Below are 17,209 nucleotides of genomic sequence, written 5' to 3' on the forward strand. Positions count from 1 at the left end.
ATTTTAGTTTCATACCTCTCAGGAAGAGTCACTAAAAGTTTGTCCACTACTCTTTGACTTGAGAAATCTCCACCAAGTAGTTTGATTTGGTTAACAATGGACATCAACCTACTCCCATATTCCTTGACGCCTTCATTATTTTTCATTCTCATCATCTCAAACTCTCTCTTGAGGTTCAGAATTTGCATCAGTTTGGTTTGTTGATTGCCTTCAAATTCTTCCTTAATTTTTGTCCATGCTTCTTTAGGAGTATCACAACTCATAATAGTTGTAAAGATCTCTTCCGACACAGCCGAATGTAGACATGAAAGTGCCTTTGCTTCTCTAGCCACTTCTTCATCACGTTTTTTGATTTGGGCTACTGTTGGATTTTGTGGAAGAAGGGTTGGCTCAACATCACTCTCGATTGCTTCCCACAAACTCATAGCTTTCAAATATGATTTCATTTTGATAGCCCATGAATTATAATGATCTCCTTTGAATAATGGAATAGAGACGGAGAAATTGTTTGATGTCATGGAAAATATTAAGGATAATATATATATGTATATGTGTATTTTTATAAGAGTTTTATAAGCCCCGGATCATATGGCTCTGATGCCAATGTTGGAAAAACTTAGAGAAGAAAAAGACACCTACATTTTGCAGAGAACTTGTACTGCTATTTTTACTTACTTTTATTTTTCTTCTAAAACTCAAGGTAAACTAGCCATTATATAGGCTTTACAAACATATTAAAACTAACTATTACTAAAACTAACCACTACTAATTAATGGGTAAATTACATGTCCATAATTTACTCCATAACTCCACTACTCCACTACCCCACTACTAAACAATTCTAAATTAATATTTTTCTCTAATAATTAATCTATTGCTAAATATCTAATAATTAAATAAATAAATAATTAATAACTAAATTTAAGATTATTCCAACATAATTAAGGCGATTAGCTTTATAAACTTTATTTTGTATTAGATTTGAAGTCATGTGAAATTCTTACATTTAATAGTTATTATAAAAAGACCAAAAATAATTATTGCACTAGCCCTACAAAGCCCCAGGACCGGCCCTGCATCTCGATGATGTTCTAGTGAGAAAATGAAAGCTAAGTACAGAAGACCTGCATCGAGTCGTATAAGCAAGTCTTCCTGTTTTGGAACTTTGTTTTGGTGTGAATATGATTGATTAGGGGTGTAAACGAGTCAAAAAGTTCGTGAGCTACTCGTGCTCGGCTCTTAAAATATTGGTTTGATAACAATCGAGCCGAGCTCGAGCTCGAGCTAGAGCTAGAACTTTTCGACTTATTTACCGAGCCGAGCTCGAGCCTCAAATTACTCGGCTCGTAAGATCCGCGAGTTTTATAGAGACTCTATTATTTTTAATTTTTTTATTATAAATATATATATTTTTATATAAATATTAAGTATTTAATTAATATTTTATATATTTAATCGAATCAAACTCGAGCCAAACCTATCATATTTTGAGTTTTTATTAATATTTGGCGAAACTTATTTGAGCTTTTGAGGCGAACTCGAGTCTATCGAACTTTTTAAGAGCCGAGCTTCGAGCTTGAATTAAAGGCTCGATCGAGCTCGAGCTCGAACCCGAGCCCGGACTTTTTTAATCGAGCTCGAGCTCGAGCTGAGCATGGCAGTATTCAACTCGGCTCGGCTCGATTACACCGATTGATGTGAAATTATAAATTGATTACTAATAGTAATAGTACTGAACATTTCATCTGGAGCAGGGTGAGCCAACAATGGTGTAGCATTCTATTTCTCGATCCTATGTCAGGCAAGGCCAAGCTACCAGTGATGCCTACTTGATCATGCATGTCAATCAGAAGCAAACATTTCCATATTTGTCCGTATTTGTTTTCACCAAACATTTCTCTAACCAGAGGTAGACAGTGTGACATATCAGTGACTGGAAGCAAATGATCTACAAGACCAAGTCCTCGCCTTTCACATGGTAGATATTTAGACAGCTTCGCAGAATCCAACTTCTTTCTTATTTTTTCTCTCCCTAAATCTGTGTGTATGTAGATTCCATGGTTACGGTGAGGTCCACTACATTGTCGTAAGTTTTTTGACAATATCAAAATTTTAAAAATAGTTAGAATTCAATTAGTCCCCAAAAGACACACCTTGTGTGTATATATATACTAGTACATTTCATACTGCCCATATCAAAAGAGTTCACAAAGAGCTATTTGATTATCTTCCATGGCCGCGTCACAAAGCTTTACCCTCTTAATATTATTGTTTCTCCTGCACTTTTTTCATTTCATTACTATATCTCATACTATCGATACTGCTAAGTCATGCCACGATCACGAGAGGTCTGCTCTTTTACATTTTAAGCAAAGCCTTTTTACTTCTTCTAATTCGCCTGCTTACTCGAAGACTTCATCTTGGAAGTCCAGAGGAAATGGCAGCATTGATTGCTGCTTGTGGGATGGGGTTGAGTGTGATGACGCAACCGGTTACGTTATTGGTCTTGACCTCAGTAGCAGTCTAATAACTGCTACTCTTTACTCCAACAGCACCCTGTTCAGCCTTTTTCATCTCCAGAACTTAAACCTTGCAGATAATGACTTTATGAACTCTTCTATCCCACCCGAGATCTCCTATCTTTCAAGTTTATCCTTTATAGATCTCTCGTACTCTTCATTTTCTGGCCAAATTCCACTCGGGTTGTCAGGAATGTCTAAATTGACTTCCCTTGATCTCTCTAACAACAATTTGTATGGAGACTTTCCAGTTGCCATTTTCAGTCTACCAGGCTTGCTTTTTCTTAATGTGAGTTACAATCAAAATCTCAAGGGTTACCTTCCAGAGTTTAACAACACAAGCCCCGTCAGGGAACTGAAAATTGATTCGACAAAATTTTCTGGTAACATACCGGCCTCAGTTGGAAATCTGCATTCCCTGACTAGGTTGCGACTCAAAAATTGCTACTTTACGGGATCAATTCCCGCCTCAATTGGTAACCTGACTCACCTTATTATGCTATCACTTGCAGCTAATAACTTCAATTCTAATTCAGGGGATTTTTCTTGGCTTCCCCAGCTAACTAAACTTTCTTTGTTGAACCTTGAAAGTACCAATCTAACTGGTGATATCCCACCATCCCTGGCAAACCTAACCCAACTTACTTGGTTATCACTTTCACGTAACCCGTTCAACAAATCAAGGAACCTCTCCTGGCTTGACAAGCTAACTAAACTTACTTCGTTAGAACTTGATGATAGCAATCTATATGGTGACATCCCGCCATCTCTTGCAAACCTAACCCAACTTACTTTTCTTAGCTTAGAAGATAATTACTATGTTGGTGAGATCCCACCATCTCTTGCAAATCTAACCCAACTTATTCACCTTCAACTTAAAAATAACTACATTGAAGGTGAACTTCCGTTGTGGCTGATGAACATGACCCAATTAAACACATTAAATTTGGAGTCCAATAAACTAACAGGTCGAATTCCTCCCTCATTTTCTCAACTAAAAAATCTGAAATATCTTTCTCTTCGTGCTAATAATTTTATTGGCACAGTAGAGGCTGACATTTTCCTGAGTTCTAGGAACCTTACCATTCTCGATATATCTCACTGCAATATAACGTTGCTTGTCCCCCGTCACATTAACTTCACTCTTCCAAAGCTCGGAATTTTAGTTCTGAGCTACTGCAACTTAACAGAGTTCCCATACTTTCTGCAGTTCCAGAGTAAATTAGTGATACTTGACCTGGGGGGAAACAACATTCATGGTATTATACCACACTGGATTTGGAATGCAAGTAATAATTTGGAGGCAGTTAGCCTTCACTTTAACTACCTAACCGCCTTTGAACGGAATCTGGTTGCTATTCCAAGTAAGAGTTTAAGATACATAGACATCAGTAGTAATTTGCTGCAAGGGAATCTCCCAGTTCCGCCACCAAGTACAAATACGTACACGATGTCTAACAACAGATTAACCGGAGATATTTCACCTATGATATGTGGTGTCAAGTTTCTAAAAGTACTAGATTTGTCGAATAACAACATGAGTGGGCCAATTCCAAAGTGCCTTGCTAATTCTCTAGAAGCCCTTGTTCTCCAAGACAACAACTTTTCTGGTACAATTCCTCAAATGTTCCCAAAAGAATGCGACTTGAAGGTGATGGATTTGAGTCAAAACCAGTTAACAGGGGAAGTTCCGAAATCATTGTCCAATTGTAAAATGTTAAAGATTTTGGATCTATCAAAGAACCGGATCAAACAAACTTTCCCTACTTGGTTGGGGACTCTTCAACAGCTACAAGTTCTACTTCTGCATTCCAACATGTTTCATGGCGCAGTTGGAAGTCCTAGGATTCCTTTAGAGTTTCCAATGTTGAGCATTATTAATCTCTCTCATAACTATTTCATTGGTGCTTTGCCTGTGGATTACATCGAGATTTGGAATGCAATGAAAGTTTTCTATACAGATAAGGAACAATATATAAAGACAACCGTGATCTTCGAAATAGAGAATAACGATTTTTCGCTCTTTTATGAGATCCCGTATTTTAGCTCAATGGTTCTTACCAACAAAGGTGTAGCGACAGAGTACCAAAAGATTTCAAATATTTTAACTGCTATCGACCTTTCTAGTAACGAATTCACAGGGCAGATTCCAGAGTCTCTTGGAAGTTTAGAGGCTCTCCAGTTGCTCGATCTTTCAAACAATGATCTCGAGGGTCCAATTCCTCTGTCACTCGGGAATCTAACACAGCTAGAATCATTGGACCTTTCACAGAACAAGCTCTCAGGAGTAATCCCTGAACAGTTAGCAACACAACTCAATTTTCTCGCTTTCTTCAATGTGTCTCACAACCTCCTAACTGGTCACATACCACAAGGCCCGCAGTTCAAAACATTTGACAGCAATTCTTACATGGAAAACTCGGGACTTTGTGGATTCCCGTTATCTAAGAATTGTGGACCTGTACAGTCTCCGGCTGATGAAAACGATGATGATTCTGATGAAGATAAGTTTCCAAGCGGATTTGATTGGTTTTTTATATTAGCAGGAGTTGGAAGTGGGCTTGTTGTTGGGTTTGTTTTGGGAAACATTTTAATGGATAGATACTACTGGCTGATAGATGAGTTCGTCCAAAACTTCGGAAGGACACAGAAGAACAGGAGGAGGAGGCGCATCATTGGGAATTAGGTAACATATTTGATATTGCAGATTTACTGTTATTGGTACTTATAAGATGTTTGGTTTATTGTTATATATATGTTTAGTTGTATCTTTTAAATGTTCAAGGACTATTACCTCTCTTCTTTGGTTTACCACTTCCCTTAACTGGTTTGGAGTCTTTTATTTCCATAAGTTTGCATTCAACCAAAATTTCCTAAACAAACCTTTTTGAACGTCGATAATAGCAATATACATGGTGATATCCAAGTTACTTCTCTTAGTCATGAACTAACAGACCCAATTCCAAGTTCATTTTCTCAACTCAAAGACCTTGAAATTTTTAGAGTAATAACCTTACTGGTGCAGTAGAGGTTGACATTTTCCTTGGCCTTAAAAAGCTTACCCATCTTGGTCTTATGTTTTAACAAGATAAGCTTACTAACCAACCATAGCCTTAACCTCACTCTTCCAAAGCTCGAATCTTCTAAATTCTTGTAACTTAGGTGAGTTCCCATATTTTCTACAATTTCAGAATAATTTGCAGGTTCTTTAGTTGAATGGGAATGACATTTACGGTAATATACCACACTGGATATGGAATGTAAGCAATTGACCTTTCTGGCAACTTCATCATCCTAACATGAATATATATGTTAATTTTTATGTTGAACTTTGTTGAGTGTTCATGCCATTAATTAATGGAGATCATTCCTGTTAAAACTAACGTGTTATTTACATAGCGTAAGATTTGAATATTCAATTTATAATTTACTAAACTATAAGTATCTTGGTAACAGTTTCATGCCAGAAATTTACAAAGATCACATATCACAAGAAATTGTCTTGCGGCACTTTGTCAATATCAGATCAATTACATATCACCAAGCTAGAATGATAATCCTACATGCTCGAGAGACTGATAAGATCTTACAAGTAATTTTGACATTTCCATACCTTAAATATTTGGCTAAATGTTCTTTTCAACCCTTTCTGAATCTTTTACTAAAATATGTTTATCATCTATCTCTTTGGACAACTTCAATACCAACTCATCTTTTCCACCAAGCCTAAGCCCTTCATAAAGAACAGTTAAGGTAATAGAATTAGGAGCAATACCTCGGTCTAGCATCTCCCTCAGAATTTGGACCCCTCCATTATAATCCTCATTCCCGCATAATGCCGACATCAACATGTTTAACGTAGATTCATTTGGATGACACCCGCTTCTTATCATGCTTTTATACAATTGATAGGCACGCTCAGAGTCCTTTCGTGCACATTGTCCTATAATTAACGCAGAAAAGGTTGACGAGTTTGGAACCAATTTTTTCCTATCAAGTTCCTTCACTAGGTATGCCGCTTTCTTAGTCATTCCCTCCTTGCATAGCCCCAAAATCAAGGCATTGTAAGTCAAGATATCAGCTTTGATTTCATTCCTGGACATCTCCTCAAAAAGTCGCCCAGCCATATCGTTATTACCTACCTGACAATACCCATTTATCAATGTATTGTAGGTAACAGTAGTAGGGGTCACATTTACTCCTCTCATCTTATTGAAAACCTTATTTGCTTCAAGTAATTTCCCTTCCTTGCAGAGTCCATGAATAAGCGTGTTGTACGTAATATCACTTGGTTGCACAACATTCCTCACCATCAAATCCTTTAGCTTCAAGGCAGAGCTCAAAAGGTCCTTTTTACAGTATCCGTCAATCAACGTATTATACGAAGCAACATTAGGATTAAACCCCAAGCTCTCTCCATCTCCTTAAATACCGCAACCGCCTTTTCCAATTTCCCCAATTTACAATAAGCAGCCACAACCATATTAAAAGTATAAACATTCGACGAAGTCCTCGACCTCTGCATTTCTTTATAAAACTTCACCGCAATATCCTCCCCTATTCAATTTAATCAACGAGCTCAACAACGCATTACACGACTCCACAGTCGGCTAAAATCCATAATTCTTCATCCAACAAAAAACATCTGTAGCATTCCTAATTTTCCTCAAATGAGCATATGTCTTAAACACCAAATCAAAAACCCTCGGCGAAGAATCACAAACTCTATACGAATAAACCAACGCCTCAAACAACTCCGAACCAAAACTAACCGAACCCGAATCAAGAACCTCCCTCAAAACACCTTCCGCAGACTTAAACTTATGGTGCTTACTCAAAATATGCAAAATCATCGAAAGGGTCTCAACATTACGAAAAGACGGGTTCTTTACCCCAAACCACTTTTAGAACTTAAACGAAAGAAAATGGTCATTACGGAGCTTTAAAAGAATGTGTTTTACTCGAAAAAGAGACAACCCGGGTGCTAATTTTTCAAGTTCAGGCCAATCAGAGTGAATAAGATGACTATAAGCTACATTCACAAAATCAAGATCTTGGCCTTTAGGGTCTTGAATGGTTCTATGAGGTAAAGGGCTTGGATTAAAATTCTTGTTTTTTGTGAATAATTGTGTTGATGATGTTAATGGGGTTTGATTAATTAGAGTTGAGAATCTACGGAACTGCATAATTGTGATTCTTGAAATGAAAATGTGTTGAATTTGATAATGATGAAATATATACATGTATGTCAAATATCAATCAATATACATACAAACAGGCATGTTGTAAGCAAGTAAATGAAAGTTTGTGAATGTAATGATACAATGAAACAGTGATGATAAACCTCAGAAACTGCGCTCAGAGTGAGTGTTCAGACTTCAGACGCCGCCGCAGAACGAGCGAGGTAACTCGAATTGATTTTCAAAATGTTTCAAAATGTTTAGGCGTAATACATTTGGCAGTTTTCATAATAACTGGGCCGAATACAGCAGCCTACACGATAACACGACACAAAAATTATGGGTCCGGTTTTACATTTTCACTACTCGAACACAAATATACACAAACACCAAATTACACGAATAAATTTTGTGTTGGTTTTGGTTTTATATATAAGTACACGATAAGAAACAAAAATACACGAAATAAATAATTAATTAAATATTTTATTTTAAAATTATGTATATAGTTATATTATTTATATATTATGCATAAATAGATAAATAATTTACATTGACAACTGAAACACAAAGTGACAAAGTACACAACATTAGTCATTAGTTGTTGACCAAACAATACTACTTTCTTCTTTCACCGCCGTTTCTTACAAACAATACTACTTTCTTCTTTCTTGTTGAGTTCTTGGGTTTTAATGGAAGAAACAAATACTAATATTCCGGTAATCTTCATCGTATTGATCATATATTCATATTATCATGTTTAATTAAATATGTATGTTAAGTGTTTGATGGAAGTCTTGAGAAGAACTATATGTCTGCGTATGGATTGAATATGTTTGCGCATTGATTGATATCTCTGGGTTTGATTGAATATGTATTGATTGAACTGTATGTTAATGTGTACCAATTAATGTAGATGTGTGTAATGTTTATGCAGGACTATGAATCCCTTAGCGAGGATGAAGAAGATAATCACAATGAAGGCAAGGATGAACCAGCTAACCCAACTAATCCAAATGAAGGTTCGAGTAAACCTGGACTAAAGTGCAAAGGAACAAAAAAAAAGATCGAAAGCTTGGGATACGTTTGACGAACTTCCTACCGGAGAAGATAAAGTGTTGTATGTTAGATGTTCCAAATGTGGGTTTACCTGCATTTACAATTCAACAAACGAGACTGGTAATATGCTTAAACATCAGAAAGTTTGTCTAAACACCGGAGATATAAGGCAGATGATCTTGTCCAGCAATCAAGGTTCTATTGCATTACGAAACACATCATTCGATCCAAAAATCTTCAGAGATATGATTACAAGTGCCGTGGTAAAACATAATCTTCCTCTTTCATTTGTTGAGTACGAAGGTATTAGGGATGCTTTTCTTTATGCTAATCCAAAAGTTACCTTAGTTAGGAGGAACACTTTAAAAAGTGATATAGTGGCACTTTACAAATTTGAAATGAAGCAGTTGTTTAATTTATTCAAAAATTATGATGGTAGAGTTTGTTTAACTTCGGATTTATGGACATCAGTTGCAACTGATGGGTATATCACAATTACGGCACATTATATTACCGATGAATTCAGTGGAAAAAACAGAGTTGGAGAAGTATTTGGAAGAAAAAAGATTAAACAGGAGTCTTGATATTGATATTCTTGAATATTGGAACCCAAACCAATTCAGATTTCCCAATCTTGCTCTTATGGCTCGAGATATCTTATCGATTCCCATTTCAACCGTTGCCTCTGAATCAGCGTTTAGTATTGGTGGAAGAATATTGGACTAATATCGAAGTTGTTTAGCACATGCTATTGTTGAGAGCTTGATTTGCACAAGAGATTGGAGATTTAATGAAAAAGAAGGTAATAAAACATTTGATATATTTCGTTTTATACATATTTATAATAGAATTTATATCTAAATACTTATTTTGCCCTTTCCTTTTTTGGTTCTTCCCAATTATTCTTTGGAAAAGCTTATTCAAGATATTATAAACTTGTCGATTAAGGATGATTTAGGCCCTGCCACATAAGGTATTCTTCACTGTGTTTACTAGTATTCTTCATTTTGCTTACATGTATGCCAACATATCCTAGGCCAGCAGCTTCATAATAATTTTGTAAAATTAAGCAGGTTTGTCATCCATAGTATTGACGTGGTAGAGAGGACAAGCTTAAAAAATATCCCCGAGGGCATTGCAGAATGGCAAAGCAGCCGTCACTTCTGATCCTGAATCACTGAATGAAGTTCATGGCTTTAACCTTTTAAAAATATCAGTTGTGTTTTGTGATGTATTCTGCCATTTGGGAGTCTACCTAGTTTAGACTTTGATGACTTTGTAAGCATTTTAATGTGTTATGTATGCTGAGATTAATAGCCATTATAGTTCCTCTGGATTTCTAGAGATTTAATCCATATTTAAGGTTCATTATGATATAAACATTAACTTTAATTATTTGGCAGATTATTTTCTTGATTTTCGTTTACTATTTCGTGTATCATTTCGTTTTCGTTTTCGTTTCGTTTTCGTGTAGTAACACGAAAAATACACGAAATATTTTGTGTACTTTTCATTTCGTTTCGTGTTAACATAAAATGTTCGTTTCGTGTTTCGTTTCATAATTTGGGTTCACGAAATATTTTCGTTTCGTTCATGGATCAACATGTTGGTACACGAAAAACGAAAGTACATGACACGACACAAATTGCCAGGTCTAGTTCCACCCATAGGTGTAATCGAGCTAGGCGGAGTCAAGCTTGAAGCAAGACTTTGATTTCGAAAATTCAAATTAATTTTACTAAATATTTAAAAAACTCGAAATATAATCAGTTCTGCTCGAGTTTGGTTCAAGTTCGATTCAATAATAAATAGATACTATCTTTGTCCCCTCGTTTCTTTGTAGTTTTTTTTATATGCTTGACGCACACTTTAAAACAACTATAAAGTATATTTTTATAATTTATTTTTAAAAATTTTCTTTTTTTTATAAAAGTTGAACATTATATTTTTTATTTAGAAGAATTTTTTTTAAAAAAAATTTATGCAACTACATTTAACAGGATCATTAAAGTGCATGCCGAGTCCCCGTCCCCAATATAAAGAATTGAGGGGGACAAAGTGAGTATTATATAAAAAATATTAATATTTATAATAAAAATATATTTATAATTAAAAAAATTAAAAATAATAGAGGCTCGATAAGGCTCGGGAACCTTACGAGCCAAGTAATTTGGAGCTCGAGCTCGACTCCGTTGAAAATTCTAAAAGCTCGAACTTGAGCTTGGCTCGATTATTTCCGATCCGAATTCAATTTTTTTACGAGCCGGATTCGAGTAGCTCATGAAGAGTTTGGCTCGTTTAAACACTAGTTCTGCCGACGTACATACGATTTAAAATACTTCAGATGTCATGCCCCATCATTTGATAAATATTTTGAAAAGCAATTCGGATTATCTAACATTACTCTTTAAAAATATAGATATTTTAACAAAACATAATGACAACAGCTTAAGATTAACTACTTACTTCAGCGACCATGGTTTTTAATTTGAAGATCATGATTTTTTTTTTGACAAATGCAAAAAAATTTCATTAACTTGAATATAATACAGTCGGGACAAATCCCTAACTGTCGATACAACCAGGTGGTAAAATAAATAACATACTAAAAATAATTAGATGATTTGTTTCCTGGTCGTTTAACACATAGAATTTGAAAATTCTTGAAATTAAAAACGAAATTAAAGACATGTCAAACGATCCAAATGGTACCAATATCTCTGAAAATAGCCACATCGCAATTGATCATATCACATAAAAACCATTGTTAGCCCAATGTTCAGAAACACCAATCACATAAACTGAGATCGGAGAAGCGACACCATAGCTATCTACTTGCCGGACACCAGCTATAGACATGCCGAAAACACACCAGCATACATGCCGGATACCAGCTATAGACATGCCGAAAGTGTAAACCCGTGAAAGATGAACAATCTTTGTTTGTGAAAGGTGAGCTCTTGCAATAATCAACACCGCTCCAGATTCGATGCAGGCTTTGCAGATCACCAAGAATATTAATAAACTCGTTCTCAACCGATTCAACACCAAATAAACTCAACCATAATTAAACAAAAACATAATAAAACACTCCAAAAGGAGAGACAGACCACACACTCCAAAAGGAGAGACACACAAACACCCGAAAAATTGGGTTTTATTAGAGGGAAATTAACAAGAACAAAAGAGAATGAAGGGGTTGGGGCTTTACACCGGAGAAAACCAGTGGAAGCCCCTCGATTTACTTGAAAATGAACAAACCCTAAGAGAGGAGATAAGGGAGGCGGCTAGACAATTGTTACTGAGTCTAAAGATCATGATTTTTAATTTAACCATGTCTTACTTGCCCGCGCATATTCATAATTTGAATGATTTTTAATAAAAATAAGTAAATTTGGTGTACTTTTTAGAAAAAGATTATTTTTATGTTGATTGAAATCGAAAACAGAAAGACACGTAAATAATTAATTTTTTCAAAATTGAAGTAAAGTTAAACTTCGAATTGTATAAGTTATAAATCATATTTTTAAGAGGAAATATAAAATTAACGATTTTAAAAATTAATTTAAATATAAATATATTTTCTAAAATAAATTTAGAAAAACAAATATTTTACTTATTTATCAATAAATAAAAAAAATTAGCGAAGTATAATATTATTATAATTTTATTTGGTTAATTAATTACGCATGCACACCGCACCGGACACCGGTCCTTTATTAATAAGTCCTTTCAACTGGTACTTGATTTCACTTTTTTTTTGGTACCACCTCCTTTTGGTTTCACTTTTCATGATTCATGTTATAACTCTAACTCTAATTGTATTATTATTATCGTTTTTGATTCCTATATGACTTATATATATATATATATATATATAGGGTAGCACTCCATGAAGTACCCTCTTATATAGAGAATCGTGGAGAACCATTATTTAAAAAATATAAAATATATAATTTATTTTATTTTTCATCATATATAGTTATAAATTTTAATTATCAAGTTAAAAATCGAAGCTACACAATTTTTTATTTAAAAAATCATTGAAATTATTGAAAAAATTTAAATTGGTTCTATGGCAGAATCACAGTAGAATCACACTTATTAAAAATTATTCCACTGTAGAATCAAATTTAAAATCAAGTAATTTTATCAAATTCTAATTGTTAAATTTTTTATTATATTTATTATTTTAGATTAGCATTGAATTTTATATTTTTTTAAAATAAAATTTTACAATTTGTGATGAGATTCTATAATAAAAACAATGATTCTCCACGATTCTCCACGGTTCTCCATATAAGATGGTCATTCACGGAGTAAAAACCTATATATATATATAATTTTTACCCGTGTTTCTTTATTAATAAATTTTTTAAGTGATACTTTGTTTTCACTTATTTTTTGGTTCCATCATCTTTTGTTTTTTTTTTGTTTTTATGATTCATGGTGTAACTCGAGGTGTAATATTTTTTATCCTTTTTGATTCTTATATGACTTATAATTCTATATGTATTATTTTTACCCGTTTTTCTTTATTAATAAACGAAACATATTCACTATTTTTAAGTTCCACTACCTTTTGGTTTCACCTTTTATAACTCCAAGTGTATTATTTTTATCCCTTTTTATTCCTATGTGACTTATAATTGTATATGTATTATTTTTACTCATTTTTAAATTTTTTATAAGCCATAATTTTTTATTATTTTTATAGGTTTGAATCCTATTTTTAATTATATTTTAAACTAAATAAGTTCATAAATTGGCTCAACTAAATAGGTTCCGAGAAATATAAACCACGACCAAGTAAATAGGCCATGTGTTTAAATTGAAATTTTTTAATTTAGAATTTTTTAATTTGTTGGTAGAATTCCATTTTAATAAAATGGTATGAATATTATAAAAAATTGTATTTTAGTTTCACCACTAGAAAATAATAAAATTGTTCAAACCGTAATATGATTACAATTCTATTTTCGTAGAACTCCAAATTATTTTTTGATACGCTACTTGGTTTCATCTTAGTATGGTTACGCCGTATTTTGGTTTCGCCCCTATAGTTCTCTTTCATATAGAGTTCTATATTGTTTTTTAACAAAATATAGATTGGAATCATATCATAATTACGATATTTCTATTTTTCGTAGAATTATTTTTTATTTTTTTATTAAAATAATAAAATGGAATCCTTTAAACAATGTTATTATTAATTAATAAAGAAATCATCTTTTAAGGGATACTTTGGTTTCACCTCTTTTCGGTTTTACGAACTTTTGGTTTCACTCTTTTATAAATCTTGCTATAACTCTAAATATACCATTTTTATTCTTTTTTATTCATATATGACTTATAATTCTATATATAATACTTTACCCGTTTTTTGATTCTTATATACCACATATTTATATTATGTTTACATAAACAAAATCGTACATACACTGTGATAGGGATAAATAAATCGTGATTGTGTAATTAAATATTACATTGATTATACAAGGTGTGGGCTGCTAGGCCCAATAAGAAGATGTATGATATTCAGACCAGAAAGGTTAACATGTTGATCAGGCCTGATGGACCAGATCAGGCCTGATGGAACAAAGAAGGCCCAAAACCCTCATTATTTATTAATTTCGTAATTAATTAATAAGGGAGAAAAACAACTATTAAGATAAGTCCTAGTGGGGATATAAATCATTGTAGATTGGCCTCCAAGGAACCTCATAGGATAAGGAATCAGCTTCCTACTTCCTAGGACTCCTAAGTTCATCCTAATTCAGAGACTTGACCACCAAGTCTCCTATACCAAGTCTAATTCAAGGACTCCCACATCTATATAAGGGGCCTCACCCCACAGATCAGAACTACGTTTTTGGCTTGATTCTCTAATTCACAGAGATACGTAGGCATCTCGTAAAGGCAGAATTATGCTACGAAACACGAGAGAAGCCATTATAGGCCTTGAGCTCCCGAACCTTAGTAATAAATACAGCAAATAATAACCTCAGTTTTTTACCCATAACATTTGGCGCCGTCTGTGGGAAAGCATAACAACAACCATGGCGAGAACGCGGAGAACAATTAGAGCTATGGAGAAATGAACACCATCAGGGGCAACCCAGGTGATTTCATCCACCGTGGAGATACCCCCTCATTCAACTTATGCACCTACCCAAGGGGAAGCCCAGATAGGGGTAACTCAACCTCAGCCACAAGGGACGATTCCCCCGGCTATTCAAGGTACGAATCCCCAAGTTCAACAATTACATGCACCTGTGAATTCTCGACTCATTGGGTACGAGTATTCAACTGTTGTCACCACTAACCCCCCTTATGGGATGCCCCTTCACCCTGAGGTTGGAGGAAGTGGACATGCTGGACGGAATGAAGCACGAGGGAGATCGCCCCCTACATACGAGGTTTGGCTCCTATCCCTGAGGATCAGGAATTTTCTGGTCCTTACACTGAGAGAGACTCCGAATCTTCGGACGATGAAGTAGGCCCACGAAGGAGACGTGCTGGCAATGAACCGATGGCTGATGGAAGCCAACGTCCTCAAAGCACCAAATGGACGAGTCCCCAAGAAGTGCAGGAAATGATCAGGGCTCATGAGGCTGAGATTCAAAGGTTGAGGCGCGACTTGGAGGCGCACCAGACCTCCAGACCCCCAGTACCTCCTAAGGGGAGAAATCCTCCTCCTATCATAGACCTGGATGGTCCAGTATGGAGAAGGGCTATTGTCCCAAGGGCTGATCCAAGCAATCTTCTTCCCCTTGGAGATCCTGATGATCCTACTCCGCCCTTCACTGAAGAAATAATGAATGCCCATATCTCAAGGAAGTTCAAGATGCCAACTATCAAAGCTTATGATGGCACGGGAGATCCTGCTAATCATGTTAGATCATTCTCTAATGCACTGCTGTTGCAACCCGTGAACGATGCTATTAAATGTCGGGCCTTTCCTTAAACCCTGTCGGGTATGGCTCAAAGGTGGTATAGTCGCTTGCCCCCAAACTCTATTGGTTCGTTCAGAGAATTAAGTCAGGCTTTTATTAAGCAATTCATCAGTGGGAGAGTTCATGAGAAAAGTTCAGCATCTCTTATGAGCATTGTGCAAGGAATAAAGGAATCCTTGGGAGATTACCTGAATCGTTTCACAAAGGAGGCTTTAAAAGTCCCAGACCTTGATGATAAGGTAGCCATGATAGCGCTGCAACAAGGAACTAGGGATGAGTTTTTTAAGATGTCCTTGGCCAAACGTCCCCCTGAAAGCATGTTGCAGCTCCAGGATAGGGCAGGGAAGTATATCAAGGTTGAAGAAAGTATGAGGAATACCGTAGTAAGTAATAAGCCCACTGGAGGCAAGAAGCGGAAAACAGATCTGGAGTATATCGCCAAGGACAAGTATCCTAGAACCAAGCAAAACCCCGATTCAAACCCCAAGAAGGGAGGACCTGGGCAAAAGTTCACCGAATACGCTAAGATAAATGCTCCTAGAAGCCAGATCCTGATGGAAATCGAAAAAGATCGAGATATTCGTTGGCCTAAGCCCTTGAAGGCTGATCCTGCCAAGCTAGATAAGAGCAAGTATTGCAGATTTCACAAAGATGTTTGTCATGACATCGATGAGTGTAGACAGCTGAAAGATGAAATTGAGTTCCTCATTTGAAAAGGAAGATTGAACAAATACACTGGAGAAGGAGGGGATAGGAGCAACAACGCGAGAAGAAAGTTTGATGACCGAAGGAGAGATCAAGAAGATCAGGGGCGAAATCCCCAGCCTAGAGGACCGGTTATAAATACAATCTTCGGAGGACCTCGCCCCCAAGGACCTGTGATCAACACAATTTTTGGAGGGCCAACTGTTGCTGGGTTATCCAAGAACTCTAGGAAAGCATATGCTCGAGAAGTTATGCATATTGTTGGAGAAGCCCCGAAGAGGTCCAGTACAGAAGTAACATTGGCTTTTGACGATTCTGACCTAGAAGGTGTAAAATTTCCTCATGACGACCCGCTGGTCATAACACCGATAATAAGAAATAGCCCGGTTAAGAGGGTCCTTGTGGATAATGGTGCTTCAGTGGATATCTTACTCCATGATGCCTTTCTAAAGATGGGGTATAACGATTCTCAATTGACCCCAACCGACATGCCGATATGGATTTGCGGGAGTAGAATGTCCTGTAGAAGGGATAATCAAATTGCCAACCACCATAGATCAGGAACCAAGGCAAGCAACACAGATGTTGGACTTTGTGGTGGTAAAGGCTAGTTCAACTTATAATGCTATCATAGGAATAACAGGGATACATGCCTTCAAGGCAGTCCCTTCTTCTTACCATTCAGTTATGAAGTTTCCCACTCGGAACGGGATTGGAGAAGAGAGAGGAGATCAAAAAATGGCTAGAAGCTGTTATGTAGCCTCTTTGAGGGCAGATGGAGTTGGGGGC

The 17,209-nt window shown here is 35.7% G+C and overlaps 1 protein-coding gene and 1 pseudogene across 4 annotated transcripts; one reads left to right on the top strand and one right to left on the bottom strand.

Annotated features, from left to right (window-relative positions):
- The first annotated feature begins 944 nt into the window (after positions 1-944).
- On the top strand, positions 945-10,151 carry LOC141706620 (receptor-like protein 7). Of its 4 annotated transcripts, none has more exons than XM_074509397.1 (5): positions 945-5,206; positions 5,724-5,780; positions 8,638-9,561; positions 9,675-9,732; positions 9,833-10,151. In XM_074509397.1, the coding sequence occupies exon 1, from the start codon at positions 2,234-2,236 to the stop codon at positions 5,204-5,206; it is 2,973 nt and encodes a 990-aa protein (XP_074365498.1). In that variant the 5' UTR covers positions 945-2,233; the 3' UTR covers positions 5,724-5,780; positions 8,638-9,561; positions 9,675-9,732; positions 9,833-10,151. The 4 variants fall into 4 exon arrangements, with proteins under 4 accessions (XP_074365498.1, XP_074365497.1, XP_074365496.1 ...); XM_074509396.1 differs by lacking the exon at positions 5,724-5,780 and having other exon boundaries at positions 8,638-9,022; positions 9,231-9,561; XM_074509395.1 differs by lacking the exon at positions 5,724-5,780.
- Positions 5,973-7,978, bottom strand: LOC141706621 (uncharacterized; annotated as a pseudogene).
- Positions 10,152-17,209: the final 7,058 nt, after the last annotated feature.

This window comes from Apium graveolens, chromosome 2, assembly GCF_009905375.1.
Source record: "Apium graveolens cultivar Ventura chromosome 2, ASM990537v1, whole genome shotgun sequence".
Lineage (NCBI taxonomy): Eukaryota > Viridiplantae > Streptophyta > Magnoliopsida > Apiales > Apiaceae > Apium > Apium graveolens.